This window comes from Lygodium microphyllum, chromosome 11 (genome assembly GCF_053477565.2).
Source record: "Lygodium microphyllum isolate KBCC chromosome 11, Lygodium_microphyllum_v1.1.10, whole genome shotgun sequence".
Classification (NCBI taxonomy): domain Eukaryota; kingdom Viridiplantae; phylum Streptophyta; class Polypodiopsida; order Schizaeales; family Lygodiaceae; genus Lygodium; species Lygodium microphyllum.
The window spans coordinates 103,653,916-103,678,129 of NC_141145.1; the positions used below are offsets into that span (position 1 = coordinate 103,653,916).

At 40.9% G+C, this 24,214-nt stretch overlaps 1 protein-coding gene across 3 annotated transcripts in view; it reads left to right on the forward strand.

Moving 5' to 3' along the window:
- The first annotated feature begins 1,066 nt into the window (after window positions 1–1,066).
- The window catches only part of LOC148029180 (oligopeptide transporter 4-like), a 28,488-nt gene continuing 5,340 nt past the window's right edge, over window positions 1,067–24,214 (forward strand). The window contains exons 1-7 of one of the 3 annotated variants that reach the window (XM_087687936.1): window positions 1,071–1,315; window positions 6,666–6,745; window positions 6,856–7,156; window positions 7,247–7,344; window positions 7,423–7,986; window positions 10,899–11,154; window positions 20,473–20,655. In XM_087687936.1, the coding sequence (XP_087544062.1) occupies window positions 6,696–6,745; window positions 6,856–7,156; window positions 7,247–7,344; window positions 7,423–7,986; window positions 10,899–11,154; window positions 20,473–20,655 (1,452 nt within the window). In that variant the 5' untranslated portion in view covers window positions 1,071–1,315; window positions 6,666–6,695. Of the gene's footprint in view, window positions 1,316–6,665; window positions 7,157–7,246; window positions 7,345–7,422; window positions 7,987–10,898; window positions 11,155–20,472; window positions 20,656–24,214 lie in introns of all 3 variants that reach the window. The other 2 variants (XM_087687934.1, XM_087687935.1) reach the window with 2 other exon arrangements.

A 24,214-nucleotide genomic window follows, 5' to 3' on the forward strand; every position in this document is an offset into this window, starting at 1 on the left:
TGCATGTCATCAACATATAGAGCATGTGAGGAGGTGGTAGTGGGCACAAAGATGGGGAGGAGGAGGATACCTCCACCACACAATCATGATGTACCTATATGACCACTTTAAGCATACAATGAAGGTCCACATGTTCCTAGAGCTCTGTGCCGAGGGGGGACCAATTCTTATGCTTTGAGAGAGGCGGGCACTTGGGCAAGGAGTAGGCGGTGAATAGATGGAGAATGTCTTGCTGTCTTGAAGGATAGCCTACTCATTGAGGTTATCTTGGTCAACAAGGTGATTAATGAATAGAAGCTAGTGCAAGAGGTTGTCCTTTACAATGGTGATATGAGACCATCTACAATGATTGAGTAGGAGAGGAGGATGCCAGATCAAATGCGCCTCCCATTGTCTAAATTGCACCATACAATAGTGCACTTCGACAAGGAGAAGTTATGGAAGGAATGCAAATAATAGTGCGATTCGACAAGGAGATGATAGAGAAGTTGTGGAAGGAGTGCATCAAAAGGGCAGGTTTAGTGCCTTGGGAACCAATTTGTTATCATGGTTGATTGAGAAAAAGCAATATTGTGTGAAAATGTATTTACTATCTTGACAACTTAATTCTAAATCATTGCTTGTTCACTATGTTTGCGAAATTTACACAAATATGGCACAGTGAGAAAGAAGTGTGTGAAAGAGCATATGTGCATATTAGTATTCCGAAACACGTGTTCCCCTTTGGATCGAGCAATGTGGGCTGTGGAATTGAAATCTAAAATGAAAGTCAGATAATCTAAAATAAAAGCAAGATTGACAGTCTAATTAATTTGCAAGTTGCGTAGTGCTCCGAATCACTATGGTAAATGGTCCTTCTCAAGGCAATACGTCTTTGAAAGTTTTTCTTTGGTGGGTGGGGGGGGGGACTTCTTTGACGTGGTGTGGGCCTCTGAATTGAATCTTGACGATAAAGTTAAAAGGAAAAAGCGTGAAAAGTGCTGTGTAGTTCTCTGGATCTTCCCAGGATGCGGGAAATGCCTGGTTAACGTAGAAAAAAAGAAAGACGAAACCAGAAGAAGATCATATATCATGCAAGGTGGAGCAGGCGATACGTCTGCCATCTGCCACGAGCCTCACGTGTTCCTCGTCTCAAGAGAGAAAGCGCATCCATGGTCCATGGTCCGTCTTCCGTCACACACAGAGAGAGAGAGAGAGAGCGCTCTTGGGAGTCTCATACAGAGAGCTGATATGGAACCTTCTCACCTGATCCAGCCTGCCGCTCCCGATCATTCAGTTGCCGCGCCAGATTCATATCAGCCCCTCCCTGAATCGGGTATGTGTGCATTCCCATCCTCTTCTTCATCTTCTTCTTCCTCGCTAGTTTCGTTCTTTCCACTTCCCCACAAGCAGCTGATGCTGATCGATATTGATTGGCCTGGCTGGCTGTTAGAACCCATTATAACAATCAGGGCACAAAAGGAGCAACACTGCATACACGACTGCATATGATTGAAGCACAACGTTGCCGCCTTCGCCCTCCATCACGGTTTCCGTCCTGCATGATATCTTACTGAAACACAGTTTAGATCTCTCATGCTTAGATGAGTGTAATTTCGATGTTAAGATTAGCATTAGCTGAATATTTAGAAGATCCGAAGTTCCGATCAGGATTTTGTTACCAAGAGTAGTGCCACACCCAAACTCTATGAGCTGTGCTGCACCTGGTTGTAGTGGGGTTAGTAGGGCTCTCTTAAAACCCCACTCCCACATGCTCGCATGAAGAGGGATGGGGGAGTGGGGTTAGCTCATTACCTTGCAAGCCTTGCTAAAACAATGAAAGATGAGCATTTTAATGGAGTACTAGCAGCACTCTTGAATGAGAAACCATAAAACATGTCAGTGCAGCCAATGGGACCGATAGGACGATGCTATTATGGCCAGAGATCCTTAAATGCGCTTGTTGAGGAATTAAAACCCACCCCATGTGAGTGGGGGTTAGCTTACAACCTCACAATCTTTCTATAAGCCCCACTGAAGCTGGCATGACCTAGCCCACATTGACTAGACTCTCAAGAGTTTAATACGTAAAAGTAGATGTATTTCTAGTAAAGAGGCAAAGGAACATGTAATAACATGTTCACTATTCTTGCAAGACTCCTACATCAAAGTTTAGTGAGAGCGAGATGATCAAAACTACCACAATTATATAACATTAAAATTAATGGTTATATGAACATTATCATTAAAGGTTAATGTGGCCATACCATTAAAATCAATAATAATGATAATAACATAGGTTAATGCAACATTAGCAATAAATGCTATACCAACAATAAACGTAATGATCACATTAACATTAAATGTTAGTGTGAAAACAAAACCTTTGGTGCAATTTTGAGCAACAAGCTCTTGGCCACTAGCAATGAGATCCTAACTACCAATGATGGTATGCCACCACCTCAGAGTGGTAGTTGTCCCAACCTTGCCTTCGGTCGTAAGTACCACCAAAGATGCTTGCGTACATGCATCACCTCAACACCAACCGAACAAGAAGTGAAGCTTGTCGTACCCATCATTTGCAACATGTGCCCCCCTTGCATGCCCCTCTTGCTAGTGGTGTCCCATACCCCCCTAGATAAGATAAAAGCGTACCTATAAGGCTTGAATCATCACAATTCTATGAGTGAAAGTAGTTTTGTGCACATCAATGACTATTGCACTAGATGGGAGATTGATGCTCTAATACCAATGAAATGTTTGCTTATGATCCAACTTGCACATGAGAAAAAATACAAACTATATCCATGGATGTAAAGGGACTAGACATCAAACTCACCTCCTAGTTATCATAGAGCCTAACGGCTCACCCTTGAGCTTGGTATCTAGCAACACTTTGGGTCATAGTTGTTTTCAGACGCGTCTGAAATGAATTTCAGACGTCTATAAACGTTTGAAAAACAGGCGTCTGAAAACCCCATATCAGACTTGACGTTTTTTTAAATTAAAAAATGTTGACGACTTTACACAAAAGCATACAGAATGTGGTCGCCTTTATCTGCCGACTCTTTCCCTGGATCCAGGCAGTCTGAAACACACACTCTTGAGGAATCGTGACTGAAAATGACTGAATTGAGCCTGAGGAACTCCACAAACTGTGGGAAACACAGCTCTCTACTTGGAAATACTGCTGCCTGACATACTTAGTTGATGAGTAAATTTAATGAATGATGAAGATGATGAGTAGATTAGTTGATGTTAGATGAATCATGAATCATGATATATGATGTGACTCTATTATGCAGTTTTCAGTTTTGCTTTTGGTTGTGTAGTTTTCTCATATTTTGTTAAGAATATGTTAAAAAATTAGGGTCACGTATGATTCAGGTCTAGGGTTTGCATCATACTCGTTTCATACTTTCATACGCGTTTGCGTTTGACGTTTGATTCACGTATGGAAAAACTATGCTTTGGGTCATGATCACATCCCAAGAGTTGGTGTTCCATACCATTGGCCCGCACGGTCTCGATGTACAAACTAGTCGGCCTACAACCAAAAGTCCAAGAGTAATGATCACACAAATGAATATGCACACTAGGGACTTGAGTCCTATAGATAGGACTCAGCTGCCCTAACCTTGAAGTGCCCTTAATGCATTTGCACTAAATCACTCCATGACCATTGTGACCAATGCTACTAATGCCCATTCGGTTGTCCAAGGATGTAACACAACCCTCCTATGTATTGGATCGAAGAACATCTCCTGCAAATCCTCCACCATGACTTCCTTTTGTGTGAAGACCACTTGGGTATCCACTAAGTAAGACCATGAATGGACATAAGATTGAATCCCAAGTCTAGCGTATATAGGACTTTAGCTATCGAATGTGTTTATCAGGAAGTAATGAAATAGTGTCCACACCTCGACCATGCATAGAAGAATTGTCACTTATGATGACTCATACCCCTCAATCATGGAGATCCAGGATCCTTTATCCAATCATGGTAGGAGGTCATATGACCAAATGCCTTGTTATGCACTAGGCAAGGCTTCTATTGTGAAGAAGCTAGGATGGTTTCATTCATCTCACACAGGTGGACAAATACTAACTTTAATATCATAGCTGCTGTAGCTTTTGGACTCTATTCCACCTTCACCCCAGGTTGAAGGTGCGGTCTTTCTTCTAGCACTTCTTCTGCAGATGGGTTGTCTTTCCATAGTAAGGCCAGTTAATGGGATGACCCTTGGTATTTTTGTCCTTCCTCTTCTTGCATTTCTTGCTCTTCTTTTCCATTTGTTCGCTACTGATGATATGCCAACTGCAAAGGCATGTTTGGCTGTCTCTACACCCTAAACTTGACTCCATATGCTTCGCATCCTGCTCCAACATCATCGACACAAGCTCTTCTCGGTATCTCGAACCTTGGAGATGAGGAGATTGTCGTTGAATATGCCGTTTTTAGGAGAGGGTAACAAACTCCCATGAATTGAAGATATCTATGATGCATGACCACTAGGTATGGTTGGAGCCGTCTAGCTTTTCCCTCTCACGAAGGTGTGCAAGAATAGCCACCTAAATAGAGGGTGCCATAATTGCAAGTCGAGCGCCCTCGGTGCAGAAACTTGAAGGGACGGAGGGTGGAAAGGAGGCCAATCATGGTTCGCCTCAGGACTCAGGACCTTGTCGGTGTTCTTGATGTTCCTCTCCATATTGTCCTCACTTTTGTTGTCCTGATGGTCTCTATCACATTGGTTGTGTCCCAAGGAAGATGGATACTTGCACGTTAAGCATGGGATGGATATCTTTGTGTCAGAGTGGCCCATGCAATGTCTAACGGTGCACCATAAACAAAGGATGGATATTCGTGTGTTTGAGTGGCCGTGGGTAATGATCTAGGGGCCATCAGGAGGATGCCCAACACAACCATACCTGGATAAGCAGGTGTGCTCACTTTAAGTCAGACAAGAATGCAAAAGACAAAGAGGAGAGAGGAGGAATTTGATGATTGAATGAATGCTGTAAATGAATGAGTGAAGAAGATGATATAGATGTAGATGATGAATCGAACAATGGTTGACTCTTGTGGGAGCAGGCTGAGGGAGAGTAGTGGACTGATGCCCCCCACTTATGGATCCTGAGTGTAGCAATACCACCAAATGCTGAATAGATGGAGCAGACTGGATGTCAGGGTGATGTCACACGGTAGTGAAGGGCTGGTTGATGAAGAAAATGACTGAAAATCTGATTTTGATGAGAAAGAGATGATGGCGATGAGGTGGAATAGCAAAATGCAGATCAGAAGGTGTCATGATCAGCAGAAGACACAGCAGATCCCAGGCAGAACACAACAGCTGATGCGGTCATGGAGTGTCTGCAGCAGGTCCCCAGTTGAGGAGAGATGAAAGTACAGCAACTGATCATGTCAACAGCTGAGAGATCAAAATGCAGCTACTAAACAGGTCGAGATGGTTGGAAGACCTCTGAACAGGCAGCAGCAGCAGTCGATGATGGGATGGCAGCAAAAATGCAGATGTAGGAGCCACGTAGACAGGCTGGCAGCAGCCTTTGGAGCAGATGGTGATGGCTGGCAGCAACGGCAGCACCTCTAGATGGTGTAGATGAGGGTAGAATGATGATGGCAGCAACTGTTGGGCTGAAGAGAATGAACAGTGCAAGTATAGGATGAGTGTGGTTGCTCGCTGAGTCCCTTTTATAGAACACGTTGGAGCCAAAAGAATGTTTCGCGTGTTATACAACTGGCAAGTTAGAGTGTCGTCCAAAGGGCTAAAATGCCTTTTTTGAGGCTGTTCTACTCCGTCAAAGACACCAGAAAAGGTATGATAATCAGGCCCTAGGGAGTCACATTTTGGTTGCTCAACAAAGTGCAATGGCTGATGCCTGATGGCTACTGGAAATGGCATAAACAGGACACATTGAGGATGGTTTGAAATTTGAATGTGATGAATGGCTTGCTCAATGGTCCCCTTTCATTACATGCAACTTTGTAGAACTTTTTTCATTGCCAAATTTTGGATTTTTGATCTTACATGTATGTATATTTAGATGGGTTTTGCATGTCAGGCCCCATTTCGTCCTTTAACCGCGATTAAAGAAACTCTGTCCCATTTCGCAAACTACACCCAAAAGAGGAACCGTTTGAGAAATGGGGCACAGTTTACTGTGCGAAGATACAAGAATGCCCAGCATTAATTGCAGAGATAAGGTGGCTCAGTTTATGTGCGAAACTCCTCTTAGCAGCAAAAATTAGGGGCTGTATGAAAGCCTTTCCAAGTGGCCAAGAAAGATTAGTTGATAAATGGCTTGCAAAAAATTTTATCAAATTTTTGTCCGCCTGTTTGTGAACATGCAGTGTGCGGACATGGATTTTGATGGTCTGTCCGTCCGCCCTACTGTGAACCCACCCTAACTTGGTCAATCAAGCGAGGATTAATTTTACTCTAATTTTTTGTAACTTACCAGAGACAATAAGCAAATGAATGATATTCCAGTCATAACCCATGTGCATAATCTTTCTTTTTTTGGTGGCATATTCAATTATGTAGGAGGGAAAATGTGGTTACAAAAAGGGAATTATTTGCTGTATTATTGAAAAATATGTTCTATTCCTAGGCTCTGTTCAGATTCTGCTAACTATAGCAAGTCTTATTGCTTCTATTTTGCAGAACAAAAAAGGTCTCTACTAGAGGCTCAAGATGGGGCTAGTTATTTGGATCAGTCCCCAATCAAGGAAGTGGCTGCTACAGTTAGTAATACTGATGACTATACATTACCTGTTTGGACTTTCCGGATGTGGCTTTTAGGTCTCATGTCATGTATGACTCTTGCTTTCCTGAACTCCTTCTTTGGCTACAGAACTGAACCTCTGACAGTGACTGCTATATCTGCTCAGATTGCATCTTTACCTCTTGGTCATGCTTTGGCTTCTTTATTGCCCGAGAAGGCATTGCGCTTTCCATACACAAGATGGCAGTTTACACTCAATCCAGGACCTTTCAATATCAAGGAACATGTTCTTATTACCATATTTGCAAATTGTGGAGCAGCCTCAGGTGGTGGGGTCGCATATGGTATATACGTTATCAACACCATCAAAGCTTTCTATAAGCGCAATATGAGCCTTGTGGTGGCTATAATGTTGGTCACATTAACTCAGGTATTAATGACATTGCAAAACAAAACTGGGTGAGAAAAAATTATCTTATCACGATACCATAGCTCATCAATTTGTGTGTTCAAAAACCAGATTCTTGGGTACAGCTGGGCAGGGCTATTTCGCAAATACCTAGTCGATCCATCTCACATGTGGTGGCCATCAAATCTTGTCCAAGTTTCCATTTTCCGGTGATGCAAATATATTCTGAGGCCTGTTTCTAGCAATTGACAATCACAGCTTCTAATTATGTTTTTTCGACTTTACAGAACTCTCCATGAAAGAGATGAACAGAAGGGCATGTCAAGGGTGCAATTTTTCATTATTGCCCTTGTTGCCTCCTTCTCATATTATGCACTACCAGGGTACTTAGCCATCACTCTGACGTCAATTTCAATTGCTTGCCTTATCTGGCCGAACTCAGTGACTGCTCAACAGATTGGATCAGGATTAGAGGGGCTTGGGATCGGAGCTTTCAGTTTCGACTGGGCAAGCATGTCAGCCTTTGTTGGAAGTCCATTAGTTACACCATGGCATTCCATACTATGCATGTTTGCAGGATTTGCAATATTTATCTATCTCGTGGTTCCATTCGCATACTGGTTCAACTTGTATGATGCAAAGGTGTTCCCTTTATACTCAAGCAGCGTATTCACATCAGATGGTCAAAGCTATAATGTGACTGCTATTGTGAATGAAAATTTCGAACTGGATGTATCTGCGTATGAAGCTCTCGGCAAAATTAATATGAGCACCCTGTTTGCTCTCAATTATGGGTTCTCATTTGCACAGCTTACTGCAACTTTGATGCACGTGGCACTCTTCCATGGAAAGTAAGACAAGACCTAGCATGATTATCATTCGTTTCAGCAAATTAATGGAAACAAGCAGTAACTTGTGAATTGTTTCCTAGTGTTATTTCTTTTATTGCTTACAATGTAGGGCAGGAAAAACTGATGTTTATGGAAATGGGGTTTTTGCGATTTGTTTAAGATTTATGTTCTATCTACACTGTTTGCAATCTTATTCAACTCAGCTAGCATTAACTCATGAGAGGGCATAAAACTGAAAATTGTACTGCTACTCGTTTCCAAATGTTCTTCAATAACCAATGATAAATGAAATTCTTTGTCTAACTGATAAAAGAGGGCTTAGAATCTACTCTGAAGGAATATAGACAACGTGAGCCATAGAAGTCAAAGCTCAAAAAATGTGAAAATTCAAGAAGCACCATGCATTTTATCATTATAAAGTACGTGCACCTTTGCACCCGGAAAACAGATATTCCATTTTATGAAGAGTTTAGGTGGGATTCCCTAGGTTGTTGTCTTGATGACATAAAGCACTTGGATGCCAAACTCTCAATCATCTCCTGCTACTAGCTGTTAGAATATCAGCCTTCCTTGTAGGTGGACCTCTTGATTTAGTGACAGCAGGGTGTTGTATTGAGAAGTTGGGGAGGCCAGCAGATGAGAGTAGAGGTGGGGAAAGGGGGAGAGTATTCTTTTTTTCATTTCCCGGGGGGAGGGGAAGGGTTGGCAAGGGCACAAAGGCTTCCAATTATTTGCAGATGCTATTCTTCTGTTTGCAAAGATTTTCTCAAGGGGAGAAATTGGGTGAAATAACTGATCTGGCACAATGCAATGATCATGTCACATGGAAGCTAACTGCAGCCACAATCGAATTTAGCACACAAAAGCTTTTATGACACTTCAGACACTCCACACTCCTCCTTATATCCATTTGGTAACCTTGGATTGGAAAGTGATATGAATAATGACCATTAAAGTGGGATTCACTTGTCAGAGTTTGTGAAGTGATCTTAGAGGAAGTTTTTTTCGGAACGGGGTGAAAATAGAATGCAGATTTTAAAAACTAGCTTTCTACAAAGTTGTATCATGGGGAGATTATGAAGAAACAAAGAGTTCAAAAGCTAGATCAATGAGCAACAAAAGACAAAGTCAAAAATATGGAAAGATGAGTAAGTGGTTATGACTTTTGGTTTTGATACTAGACTTCAACCATCCAATAGGTAATGGATAGCTGTATAAATTTACTTGATGATATGATTTTCTGTTCATAGAATGGGGAAGAGTGTAGAAAGCATTTTGGAGGTGTATTTTATGAACTCAATTTAAAGCACAGTAGCAGTGCTTGGTGTTGCCTCTAGCTTAGCCATGGCTTGCTTTAGGAAGTCCATGGGACCTCTATTATGATTCCATCCTTACTTGATGATACTTTTTGCTTTCATGCTCCAACTACAACTTCCCTCATGTTATAGTATTTGCTCTAGCATAGGCTGTTACTTTGTTACTATAGCAGTGGTGGTTACAACGGGTGGACAAAGTTGTGCTGTGTTGGCCTGGTAGCTTTTGCAGTGATAGAAATGTGCAAGGAGCAGACTTGTAGTGTATGTGAATGCTGAGGTTTAGTTCTAGCTCTACTTTTACTTGGCTTTAGAGGTGCTGGTCTGGCTATGTATCTCAGTTACATACTTTCTATTCAGTCTCCAGATTCTATTTCATTTGAGTCTCTCATGACCTTGCTCACTGCTCATTTCATTTAAGTCTTTGGTTACAATGATCACTCTCATTTTTTTTTTCAGTCTCTAATTACATCATCTGGTTGACTGTTGCACTACTCACTTCTCTTGCACATGGTCCACTCAACTTTATTCACTTTTGTGCACCTGAGCTATCTATGGATCAACCTTAAAGCCTTGCTTCAGTGGCACAGAAGAGAGCATGTTGCTTGATGTGGACAAGCACATCCCAATAAACTATATATCAAATTTTTGGTGATCCTACTAGGGGTTCTCTCGTTCTAGTACCAGCAGTGAAGCTGTATGATAATGATTTGCTCTGGCAAGCCCAAAATAAAGTAACCTCTCAGATTTTTTGTGCATAGGCCACTCAACGTGCACTTGGCCAGTGTTCCTTCATGCCTTAGCCCCTCCCAATCTTCTCAGGCCCACTACCAGCCCCTGCACAGTTTAACCATTGCATTAGGAGGCATCTCTAAGGGTGGCAATGTGTTGGGATGCAGCTTTGGGCGTTGACAGAGATGCCATCTATGCTCTGCTGAAAGTGGTACTAAAACCATGCCAAACTATGGCCCACTCACAAATACATCCCTTGTCCACACACCAGCAAGATTGGATGCATATTTTTGCAACCATTGACTTTCCCTTCTCAGATGACAAGGATAAGTACAAATTAGGAGCTGACAAAGTGAGCTATTACTCAGGTTTAGCTCTTCATTTGAGTCCTTGATTACAATGTTCATTCTTCATTTTGTTTGATTCTTTGGTTACACTGTCACTCTCATTGCATTGTTCACTTGTTCTCTTGCACACTGTCCACTCACTTAACAGTCACTTTTTTGCACTTGAGCTATCCATGGCTCAATCTTAGCCTTGCTGTAGCCTTGCTGTAGCCTTGCTCTAGTGGCATAGAAGCGAGCATACTGCTTGGCATGGACCAAGCACATCCAGATAGACGACAGAAGTATTTAAAAAGAAATATGATGCATTTTAACAATGAAAAGAAACTTGTTGCACCAAGGACTGCAAAGAGTTACTCTACTTTGTAAACCTCATCAAGTCATCTTCAAACAGGAGTAGATCTTAGTGTGCTTCAGAATGCGTCATGTCTTTTTCTATCTTTGTGCAAAAGAGAGATTCGAGTTTGACAGATGTCAATTTTTCGTTTTTCCCCCCAGTATTTGTCTTGTTTTGTCATCACAGGGAAATATGGTATCGTACCAAGTCTTCAATACAGGCAGATAAAGATGACATTCACACCAGGCTTATGAAAAGATACAAAGATATTCCCAATTGGTGGTTTTACATTCTTTCCATGATCAGCATTGGTGGTTCTATTGCAGCATGTATAATATACAAAAGCCAACTTCAGCTTCCATGGTGGGGTATTGTTTTGGCATGCTGTTTATCATCAACTTTTACACTGCCCATTGGCATATTGACTGCAACGACAAATCAGGTATTCTCTTTGCCTTCAGAAATATGGGAAAGTGTCAAACTCTTGGTAAATTGTTTGAAATCATGTAGTAAGATTCATATCGTTAATAGAAAGATATAGGCTAGATGCAGAGCATTCGTTTAGTGCCATGCAAGAATGCTGTAGCATTGTCATACAATGATAAAGCCAGCTGATTTCTGCTGTCCAAAATTGGCATAATACCATTGTTCAGTACAGCTTTTAGTCTGTGCTATTAAATTTAGATAGTTTTGGGTTATTACCTTATTCATGGCCCCTTTTATTTTCCACCTTGCACATGCCCTGATGTCTAGAGAGTGCATGTTGCTCTAGCTCGATGTTATTTGCTCTTTACAACATGTCTCCCTTTGGCTAGCCAAGTGTTGAGAATTAACTAAATAGGGAGATGCTACATGTACTCTTTCCTGTTAGGGACTTAGAATTTTGTTTCATCTACATCCTATATTCACATAAATACCACTTGCATCTGGTGTAAGCTTGTGAATACATTAGAGATGTTAACTCATTTCTTTGAGGGACAGCTGCAAGGCTTGGATCATGATGACACCATAGATTTTCTGGCTAGCCAAGTGTTGAGAATTAACTAAATAGGGAGATGCTACATGTACTCTTTCTTGTTACGGACTTAGAATTTTGTTTCACCTAAATCCTATATTCGCATAAATACCACTTGCACCTGATGTAAACTTGTGAATACATCAGAGATGTTAACTCATTTCCTTGAGGGACAGCTCCAAGGCTTGGATCATGATGACACCACAAATTTTGTGTTTGCGATGTTTCGTGTCAGTTTCTCACATTAACCAAACTTCTCACTTTATGAACATTCATAGACCATACTTGGATCATTACAAGATCCATCGCCGCACCATTCTTTGAGACAATGTGGTGACTTTTCGTTAGTGCCACTTTATTCTTTTTTGCATCAATGTGTCTTCTGAATCATGTGAATGCCATTTTTGTATAGAACTTGTTAGTAGTTGTGTGTGTCATGTTTAGTCATCTCTTGCCTATGAGCCTCAATTTGAGCCGGTGGACAAGGACATTTGGAGCTCTGATAGTGTGTTTCCCTGTCAATTTATTAGTCCTATACACTTTAGGTGGAGGTGACACCAATGCATTTCATTTTTTGTATGATGGTCATTTTGGTCATTTGGGCAGGCTGACCTAGGTGCCCATATTTTGGGCCTGGCCAATGTGTATATCAATTGTGGCCTTAGGTTTCCTATTTATAGTCAGCCTGTCCCCTCATTCCATTCATCTATAATTCAGCCAGCCTCACCGTGCCTCTGTCTGGTGCCCACATTGGTGCTCCATCTTGGGGGTTGGGGTTGACTGTTGTAGCCTTGTATCATTCAATCTTCAGTTTGTTTGTTCTTTCTCTTTTGTGTGTTTCTTTCAGTCTCCTGCTCTATTGGCTCCATGTTCACTTTCCTTTCCATTGTGAACTCTCATATGGTATCATTGGCCGTGGTCGCAGCCAAAGCCAATTGAAGAGGAGCACCTGTTTGTGGCAAAGCAAGCTGGGTGCCATCTTTCAGAGCTGCAGATCTGCGCTTTCTGTGTTTTTGCGCAGGGAAGCCTGATTCTTCATCCATGTCAGCTGTGTTTTCAAGTCCAGGCTCTCCATCAATCTGCGTTTTCTGCTGGGATACATCCCTAGGCTGCTGGCAACTTCCCTGCAGGCTGTGCTTTCAGGTTTGCAGCATTCATGACTGCTGGGTGACGTCTCTACTGGCTGAGATAGCGGCTGTGACAGCCTTCTGGGGTGCATTTTCATCGGCAGAGTCTGCACCCTGCGTTTTGCAGGTAGCCATTCTTTATCTGCTGCGTTTTGACAGCCTGCCCCTTCCCTGCTTGATTTCCACTGCTGATCTCATCCATACAGGCCAGACAGCAGCCAGGTGGAACCCTAGTTCAGGCTGATTTCAACCATAGCAGGTCATTGCTACCAGTAGCAGCCTTTTTTTGACATACTGGCTTTGTATACTCCTCATTTCCACTGCTGCATGCCAGGTATTGCTGGCCAGCAGAACCATGGGTCCAGGCAGGAGCCATCTTCTTCCACGTCATTTTCATTCACAACAGCAGTGTTTGTTGTTTTTTGCAAGTTTTCTTGAAGGATGCAAATGGCAGACCAATACATCTGGGGTGATCATGTGGATCGGGACCATGAATATTGCCGAAGTGAGGACCTCACTTGTGCACGTACAATCGTGACTTGTGACTCAGTTGTATATACATTGATACATTATTCATTCATCAACATAGTAGATTGGTGTTCCTCTCCACTCTTCATGTTCCTCTCTTCTATACGTATACTTTTAAGCAATCTATAATTGCAATGAATTTGTCACATTTCTATGGATCTCAAAGAAAAAACAAATAATTTCATTAAAAATGAGTCTCTAGAAATTTGCTAGGACAATTAGCTCAAAAAGGGAATCATTGTCATTTCCACTTTTATCCCGGTATACCCTTCACGCTAGCTCTCTAGAATCCAACCTCTCCCTACTGTCATTATCATTATCGTGATTTGCCATCATTTGCATCATCATCTCTCTCCTTTTTTAGCTACTACTTTACTTCTCATTAATCTCGGAGCTACTATTATGAGGACGTGAAATTTGGAGATGCTTTAATCTTGGTGATAACATTTGATTAAGTTATTAATCAAATGTGCAAGTTTGTTTAGCACATGTGATGCACATGGCAATTATTTCATGGTAACAAGTCAAGGACCCTAAGGATGTAGTGGGTATCAAAGGCAAAAGTTTGTGATAAGTTATGCTAGTTGGGCTTTGGGGCTCAGTTGACGTCAGTTTTGACCCTGGGATAGTTATTTGGCTAATAAGTGTTAGTGGTGGCACTAGGGACTAGTATTAATTAATTGCTAGTCTAAGGGTCAACAAAGGTTGGGGACCACTCTAGGTTGCAAATGGCCTAGCCAATTTAGTTATGGATGGACACATTATATTTTGGGTAGGACCAGAAGGATTGAAATGAATTTTCAGGATTATTTAATGCTAACAATTAATTAAATGGCTTGGTAAGGGAGGTGGGAAAATAAGTAGCTCTTGGGGAACCACAGATGGGCAACAACCTCTACCTCTTAATGGAGCAAACTATGGAGGCGAAGGAGTTGAACAGCCATTGTCTCTCAGAAGGAGCAAACTAACAAGAAGATGGTGCCCAACAACCACTGTCCTTCTATGGAGTGGTGAAACCAGCCTTCCTTCCGTGGATGGGTGGTAATTTCTTGATTACAACTAAGTTGAAATGGCATGTAAAGGCCATGCAAAGCCTGTCGCACCACTTATTGGAAAGCTACGGTTACATATATAGGGATATGTGGATAGTGAAGAGTTCTTCATTTTTTCACTTGAGGATTGTGATGTATTGCTTGGTATATCATGGTGTCACTGTATGCATGCAATGATTGATTCTCGTGCAAAAAAGATCACTATTCAACATAAGGGAAAGGTACTCACACTTGATGTAAAGTTGAAAGGTGAATCTATCCCTATTGTATTTGCTACTGTCATTTTTGAAGTAATAAAAAATCATCTTTCAACATACTTGGTTTTTACTAAGGATAAAGATGATAGCGAGAATGCTGGGAACATGTCTAAGTTAGAGAATGATCATATGTCATTTCTGAAAATGTATATTGATTGCTTCTCTCAGTCACTTTCAGGGCAGCTATTGCCTGAAAGGCCAAAAGGTCATGGCATAGATCTTATCCTTGGAAGTAGCCCACCTAATAAGCCACTCTACAAAGTTAGTGCAGTCCAACAGGAGGAGATTATGAGTCAAGTGAATGAGTTGTTAAGGGCTTATTTAGCCCAACTCATCTTCTTTTTGTTCTCCAGTGCTTTTGGTGTAGAAAAAGGATGGTTCATGGTGTATGTGCATTGATTATCGTGCCCTAAACAAGATCACGATTAAGAATCACTTTTTGATTCCTTGGATTAATGATGTTATAGATAGATTGTAGGGGGCATCCATATTCAACCGTATAGATTTGAAAAGTAGGTATTATAAGATACGCATTTGATTGAAGGATGTGTCTAAGACAACTTTCAGAATATCTTTTGGGCTATATGAGTTTCTTGTCGTGCCTTTTGGGCTTACAAATGCTCTTGTCACTTTAAATCGGATGATGGATCGCATTTTCAAGCGACATAGAGGATTTGTGAACACTTTCTTTGATGACATGATTGTTTATTCAAAGAACGAGGAGCATAGACGATACTTGGACATTGTGTTCAATGAATTGCATGAGCATAGGTTGGTTATCAATGACAAGAAAAGTGAATTCTTTTTGCATGAAATTCACTTTTTGGGGCATATTGTATTGGCTGATGGTATTTGCATGGACCTTGTAAAGATTCAAGCAATACGATCATGGCCACCTTTGAGAAATGTGCATGAGATCCACAGCTTCTTAGATTTATGTTATGACTATAGGAAGCATGTATGCGGGTTTTGCTGAAATTGCATTTTCATTGCATGCTTTGGAGAAGAGGATGTGCCATTTAGATGGATGGTAGTGGAAATTTCAATATTCGAAAAGTCGAAGGAGAAGATGATTTCAGATCCTATGCTTGTGTTGCCCGATCTAAGGAAGCTATTCGTAGTTCAGTGTGATGGATACAGTAACAGTATTGAGATTGTTCTTATGCAGGATGACCAAGTTGTGGCTTATGAGAGCCGAATTCTCCACGGTGTAGAAAAGAATTTGTAGGTCTATGAAAAAGAGCTCTTGGCTATTATTCATGTACTATCTACATGGAAACATTATTTGTTGGGGGTTGGTTCTAGAGTGCTAACAAACCATCAAAGTTTGAGGTACTTTTTGACGCAGATAAAGTTGTCAGAGAAGTGTATGAGATGGACAAAATTTCTCTATATGTTTTATTTTTAGATTGTACATATTGATAGTAAAAAGAATATTGTGGCTGATGCACTGTCACGTATGCCATAAATTTTAGTTGTCAGCATGGTTTATCATATTGAGTTGGATGCCATGAAAGAGCAATATGTCGCTGATTTAGACTTTGCTACTGTTTATGATCAGCTTTGCAATGGCTAGAGGCATGAGCACTTTGTACTAAGACATGGATTTCTGATGATGCATGGATGACTGTGTGTCACAAAGGAGTTAAGGCTTAGAGTTCTCACTAAAAGTCATGCTCCTTCGTATGTAAGACACAAAGGTATTGATGCCACGGTCAAGGCAATGGAGCATTTCTTTTATTGGCCAGATTTGAGGCATGATGTAGAATAGTTTGTCACAGGACATGTATCATATGTCAGAAGGTAAAGCATGATAGGCAAAAGATGTCGAGTTTATTGCAGCCCTTGCCTTGCCTTAGTAGAGCATTTCAATGGACTTTATTTTTTAGCTTCCTAGGAAACCTACAGGGAATGATGGAATATGGACTATCATTTGCAGGTTTCGTAAACAAGCCCATTTCATTCCAGTGAGGAAGAAAATAAAGGTTGATCATATGGTATGATTATATTTGCAGCACATCTTTAAGTTTCATGGTATACGAGAGTCGATCATTAGTTGTCGATACCCTTGGATGAGCAGTTAGTTTTGGAAGGGATTGTTTAAGAATATGGGTACCACCTTGAGGTTCTCATCATCCTTCCATCCTCAAATAGATGGTTAGTTTGAGGAAGCAAATTCTAGTGTTAGAACTTTTGAGGTGCTATGTTTCAGACCACAAGACATAGTGGGAGTAGTATTTTTTCTTGGTTGAGTTTGCTTATAACAACATAGTGTATAGTTCCACTAGCATAGCTCCATTTGAGGTGGTTGAGGGTGGCAAGAAGGTACCACCTATCTTGCAAACAAAGGATAAGATATTTGAGGCTAACCGATATGCGTAAAACGTGGATGTAGCCTATGCAAAGATAAAGTATACACTTCAGAGATCATAGGAAAAGCAAAAGAGGGCAGTTGATCATCATAGACGTGCTTTGCAGTTTGCAGAGCGCGATTATGTACTGCTGCTTTTTAAAAAGGCAAGGCTGAAAAAGATAAAACAAAGAGAAAAATTATATCCAAAGTTGAGTACGAGATACTATGGGTCCTTCTAGGTGCTGGAGAAGATCAATGATGTAGCATATCGGCTGAAATTACTCTACATTGGCAAATACACAATGCCTTTCATGTTAGTTTGTTAAGGCATTTTCATGGTGATGTACCAGAGGATATGTCTGCTGAAATTCAACCTGAGGTTGAGGAGTTGGATGAGATTTTGGTACTCCAGCAGATTTTGGTCGTAAGGAAAGAAAGGTCAAAGTTAAAGTTCTTAAGAGATACTTGGTGAAATTTTAGAATTATTCAGCAATGGATGCCAAATGGATGGAAGAAGATCACTTGGTAAACCATCCTCAATGGTTGTGGCTTTACCTAGATGCCTTTGTCTTAGAGCAGACTTTAGTTCAATTAGGTTCAACAGAGCAAGGGTTCGGAGTATTGCTGGGTGCTCAAGGGGGAGGTAGCACTTCCACTCCACCGGTTGTGGACAGCTTTCATATGTAGTCTGTATTTAGCATGCATCTAAGGTATTGTGCTAACAGTTTGTTTACCATGAGATCACTACTTAGTGTACTAATCATTGTGAGATGTATGTAGATGAGTATGAGTTTCACACGAGTATCAAAACTATACTTTTGCATCAACTTATGATTAGTTTGGTATTAATTTTGTCTCAGTTTTTGAGACACTGATCAGTTTCAAATTAGTTTTTGATTAGTTTGAGAACCATTTATGGTCACTTTTTTTGCATCAGTTTTTCATTGATTGCTAGTCAGTTTTTGCAATGAGTGTGTGATGAGTTTGGAGTCACATTTGCAGTAGTTTGTGATCAGTTCTCAGATCAACAAGTGATCATTTTATAATCAAAATATGCTTAGTTTTCAATGGTTTATAGCTAGTTCCATGAATAGCAACATGTTTGTAAATGCCATTGATAGTTATGTTGAATTAATGTTTTTCTATGGTTGATCGTTAGAATAATTGAGAAACATGGGTTATGGATGCATCCAATGAGTTTTTCGCAACAGTTTTGAAGTGATTTTCAGTCTGTTATGTATATGCTAGTTGGAAATTTTCTACATGTTTGGCGCATGTAGCATGGTTGGACAACAGTGGCCAATGTTGTGGTTGTGATGCCTTATGGAAATTCCAGTGTAGTAAGCTTTTCTTTTGGCACAATGCAATGCAATCGAGGACGATTGCAGGGATTTCAAGGAAAAGGTTTGTCATGAGGATGTGAAATTTTGAGATGCTTTAATCTTAGTGTTAAAATTTGATTAAGTTATTAATCAAATGTGCAAGGTTGTTTAGCACATGTGATGTATATGGCAGTTATTTCATGGTAACATGCCAAGGACCTTGAGGATACAGTGGGTGTCAAAGGCAAAAGTTGTGATAAGTTATGTTGGTTGGGCTTTAGGAGTCAGCTGGTGTCAGTTTTGGCCCTTATTTGGCTAGTATCGGTGGTAACACTAGAAATTAGCATTAATTAATTAATTAATGCTAGTCTAAGGTCAACAGAGGTTGGGGGCTACTCCAGGTTGCAAATGGCCTAGCCAATTTAATTATGGATGGGCACATTTAATTTTGGGCAAGGTTAGAAGGGTTGAATTTAGCTTTTAAGATTATTTAATTCTGAAAATTAATAAAATGGTTGGATAATGCTGAAAATGGGTTTAGAAGGCTACCACATATGATAACTTATTGCATGGATGTGTGTCGATGTGTAAATTATGTCGAAGTGTTTCAATGCAACGATGAAGAAACTTGGGGAATATGAGAGACAAAATGTTGAGCAAGCTACCAAGGGCACAAAAAGGCTGTGGGCATGCAATGGAGTTTACCTTGATTGTAGATGGATGGAGCAATACACACAAGAGATCCATCCATGTGCTTGTGTCATACTCTTGTGGTGAGATGTTTTCTTGTTTCATCACATGATGCTTCAAGCACATACAAGAGGGATTATGTATTTTCCTATGAGTGGATAGATAGCATTGACATGGTTAGGCTAGATAATGTGTGGCATTTGTGGTAGATGGTGACCCAGAAAATAGAGTTGGTGGTGCTATAATTGAGGGGCATTACTATCTCATTATAATTTCTTATTGCATGGCTCATTTATCGAATAATCTTTTAAAGGATATCAGAAAGCTTTATTGGGTAGAGCTTGTTGTTGTGATAGCTAGTGAGATGGTTACTTTTGTGCTCAACCATTAGTTTGTGTGCCACGAGTTCTTAAAGAAGTCCAGAATGATTCTCCTCAGTACTCCAATGCTCAGTTTTCTTTCAACTCGAGTTCAGGACTTCTCCTTTGTCTTCTATTTATATTGGGATCTCATGTATTGGCATCACTGATGACATAGGCTCTTTTCTCTTCATTTCCGTTATTCTCTAAGTCCATTGTGTTGGTCATGTTTGTACTCTTTTTTTTCTCTACAATCCTTAGTCATGAGAACTAGGTTTGCACAAGCGACATGGATACCTTGGATTGGCAAGCAAGGTAATGCACTGTGATACTTGAATGAATCTTTGATATGGTGGAAATCAAATCTCAGTGAAATTAGGAAAAACAAATTATCATTGAAGCAAAGCCTCTAGATGTATGAGTGGAACGTTCCCTGTTGAATAAATATTGGAAAAATACCCATGTGCAAAAATCAACAAAATTAAGGCTCTGGGAAGTTACTATATGCTTACATGCTGATTGTTGCCATGCTGGTAATTTAGATACTTTTGCTATGAGTGTGTTTTACCACTATCTATAAAATTTTGCATATATTTTTCTATTAATTCTATTCTTGTGAATTTTTTACTTAATGAAAACATGAATATTTGTTTATGAAAAAAATAAAGTATGTATGTGCATGCTGGTTCAGATTAGAAGTGTGCCTGCACCAACTAAACAGAACTGGTAAGTTTTTGTCAAATGACATTGGCGAGATTGGTTACTGATTTAAATGGTTGATAATGATGAATATCTATGAAGGTGCTAACCTTGCATTTTTACAAAAGAAAGATCATTGAAACGTTTACCTAAAGCAAATTTTCAGAGTTGACTCTTCTTCTTTTTGCCCACAATAATATTTCTTCAAGAATGTCCATTTCATGTCCTTTCAATTCCTTTCACACTGTCAATTTATATAATTTTAGGTCCTTTCACAGCGTGCTTGCTTGATCGTGAAAGTAGGTGATCCACATGGCCATTTGAACTCTGACTCGTGTTTTTCTTGTCTAAATAACAGACACCTGGTTTAAATGTCCTTTCTGAGTATTTAATTGGTTACATACTTCCTGGAAAACCTATTGCAAATACTGTTTTCAAGACATATGGGTATGACAGTACAAAGCAAGCAGTATCTTTTTTAGCAGACTTCAAGCTTGGGCATTATATGAAAATTCCTCCACGTGCTATGTTTATTGTACAGGTATATCGTTTCTATTCAGTAGCTGTACATCTCTTCATGTATGGAGTTTGACAAATATCAGAAACACATTTTTTGACATCCATGCATTGAGCAACATCTCTCTCTCTCTCTCTCTCTCTCTCTCTCTCTCTCCATAATAGGTAATTGTGTTAATTAAGAAAAAGTACAAGATTACAAGAGGTAGGATGGCTCTAGGCCATCGTGCATAAACTCAGCTCTTTGTTACAGAAGGTTAGATGACTAAAAGAGTACAAAAGTCACGGCAAAGAAGCAGCAAGGATTGTCCTATGTCAAGTGGCTAACTCCTCCTTGGAAAGGATCTCCCTCTCCACAAGGGATCACCCTAGACACAGCCACATAGAGATGCACAGCTCGTCATCCATGCCCAACTAGTCCACACCGTTGTAGGAGGCATCATTTGTAGATATAAAGGATACTATGCCATCATCAAGGGACCACGAAAAGGGCTAGCCCCTTGTCATCAAATTTGTTGATTTGAAGTCATGACAAGCCTTGCTCTCCAAAAGGAAGGCTCTCAAAGGAAAAAAATTATGCCTTGAGGATGACCTCACACCCACCCAAGTAGCCCACCGTAGGGAGTGCATGCCACAAATTATGGAGGTCCGCAAAGTGGGCAAATGGGCAATATACAGAGACAGGTACATCATTGTCACAAAGAGGTGTGAATGACAGGGCGTGGCCTATGAGACACATTGAAGTTCATTGTATGAAATCGTAATCGAGCCATGAGGACGGATGCAGGACTTCCAGGAGACCACTGATAGGGACATCATCCTATATATAGGACACACTAGAGTTCAAGTACACACTTGCCAAAGGTGAGAGGCTATAGATGGGAGATGGCATGCCACCCTAGAGCCCAATCACGAGGGGGGGTATCAGAGGGTTTTTTGGAGTAGTGCTGCTGTATTGGAAGGAGCTACAATATATGGTACATGTCATGCAGAGAGATGAGGAGGCTCGTTTCATGTGGATCTAGATACATACAGATCACTCTTGTGATATATACACGGCACTATGCTACTTTGCTCCAACACATTCTCTATATGCATTATAGGGGGGAGAGTCACCATATTTACCATTATATGAGGATATTATGTATTATTCCAGCATTGGAGATGTCCTATTGGCAGGGGACTTCAATGCTTGCCCAACACAGAGACACATTCCCTTCTTCGAGAGTGAGGATTACATGTACAAAGAGAGCACCAGGGGAGATGGACATCGCAAGACACAATTGAGTGCACAAGGTATGGTGACCACCTCCTAGCCTTGGGAGATGCACATGGATTAGCCATCCTTATGGACTTGGATAGATGGCCTAGATCATACTCTCTCACATGCTTTCCATATAAGCATGAATCCAGATGTATAGGAGGAGCCGCCTTAGGAGGATCTATATAGAGACTAGGAGTGAGCATGGTGGACTATCTCCTTGGACCCATATCACTTATTCCTGACATACAGTCCTTTAGAGTGTCCCTCGTGCACTAGCAATGGCACCGACCAGGCCTACCTACAGTTTACCATCACTTGCAAACATGACGTGATCTCTCTTGAGCAACCACCTGAGATTCCCAAGATACCACTTCACCAGATTGACAACAAGTGCTTACTCAAATCATCTCTATTGGAGCTTGCAGGAGCCCATATCATCCCCCCAAGCAAGAATGTCCCATAGAATAGTTGGTATGATGAGAAGTGCAAGGAAACCTGTCGGCCCTAGTTGCAAGGATGACACAAGTCTCTTAGGAGATGGATATCCTCCTTGGAAACCTTGCCAAGCATAAGCAATAGCTTTAGGCACATGATCAGTAGTTCATCAAGCTCTAGCAACTATCACTCCACGAAGATGCATGGATGGTCGACGAGCTGCAGTAGTCACTTATATAGCATACAACAAGCTTTTTGACTTGTAGACCACTTATATATACAGCATAGGAACATGCTTTTGTTAAATTATTCTTACTTTACATCTATAGACTAAACACTTTAGGTGACTTGGACTTTTCTAGAGACTTGTTTCTAGAAACTTCTCTGGATCTAGACTTGAATTATTGCACAGGACTCTGGATCCAAGGCTAGACTCTTGGTCCCAGTTCTCAGTTCTTTCTGGACCCAGATTTTTTGACTGGACTCTTAAGTCTACATCTCTCCGCGGAGGTCTTTTCCCCAGGGACAAATCTCCAGAAAAAAATGTTAAGGAGAATTTTTGTATCATCCTCCTGTTTTGTAAAAAGGGCCATCTAGAAATAGTAGAAGGGCATTACTTTTTGCTCTACTATGTACTTCTCATTCCCTTCCCCTCTCCACTCCACATCACTCCTTCACTGCACTTCACTCCACTCCACCTCATGCAACACCACCACCGAACTCCACTTCCTTACTCTAGTTGAATGCAAAGGGACATATTGCTATGAGGAATACATCCGCCCTGTGTACATGCTACCCAACACCTCTAGTGAAGGTTGTGGGCTGGCTGCAATCTTTCATGTCTCACTCACTCCTACATGTGGTGTTAAAGTATGTCAAGCTTTGTAGATACAAGACCCTTGCCATGTTGGTTTTGATGCCTTAGGGTGAGGGAGAGTGGAGGATAGGAAGAGGGAGGCATCTTGGACAAGGAAGTGGAAGAAAGTTGGAGGGAAGAAGAGGAGGCTGAAGAATATACCATGAGGGTGGGGTGAAAAGAAGAGGAGGGTGGCACTGGCTTGGACCAAAGGGAGCCCTTGGCGGCACTTGGTGCCTTGAGTAGGTAGACTATAGGTGACAAGATGATAGATGGCATTGAAGTTGACATGTGGGCATGCAGGAAAAGGGTGGCAGGGCAAGGTTGTAGGAGTGCAGGGTAAAATGTGGCTAGTAGCACAGTAGATGGTGGCAGGGGTGTAGAAGGGTGGCACTTAGAGAAGCAGGATAGGCAAATGCATGGAGAGATGGTAGGATTGTAGACAGAGATTGCAGAAGTGAAGGTAGAGGTGGGGCTGTGTGAGGTTAGGGCTGGCATTTGAGTGGAGTTAGGGAGGTAGACTAGACTGAAGGGGCGATGCTGGTCCAATTCAACTGTCACATCAGATCTTAATCTTGCGAGATGCTTTTGTTGCCATTATCATTACTACATGCACCTCAAAATAGTAAGCCAGAGAGAAGCTAGTTTTCTTTCTTAGTTTCAAGAAAATTAACATAGATTACTATAATCTTTGAAGCATTTTCCTTGGGCAAAGAAATAATGGCTTGCTGAAATTCCGAAGAGGAAAAAGAAATGTCTAGGGCTGCAATAATCTCCAAAATGATCAAAGGAGGAATAATACTAAATAACTTTTCTCTACTCGTGTTAACTTTTCATAATAGTGGGCCTAGATAGTGTTGGATGAGAGAAAAAGCCACGATGGATGTAACTCCGAGAAAGAAAGAGAGAAAGAAAGGAAGAAAGAAATATTAACGCTACATAAGGCCAATGTGTCCTATGAGACAAAATCTAGGGTACATCCATGTCTAATGTAATCTCATCAGTAAGGTAAAGATAACATTAAAAATA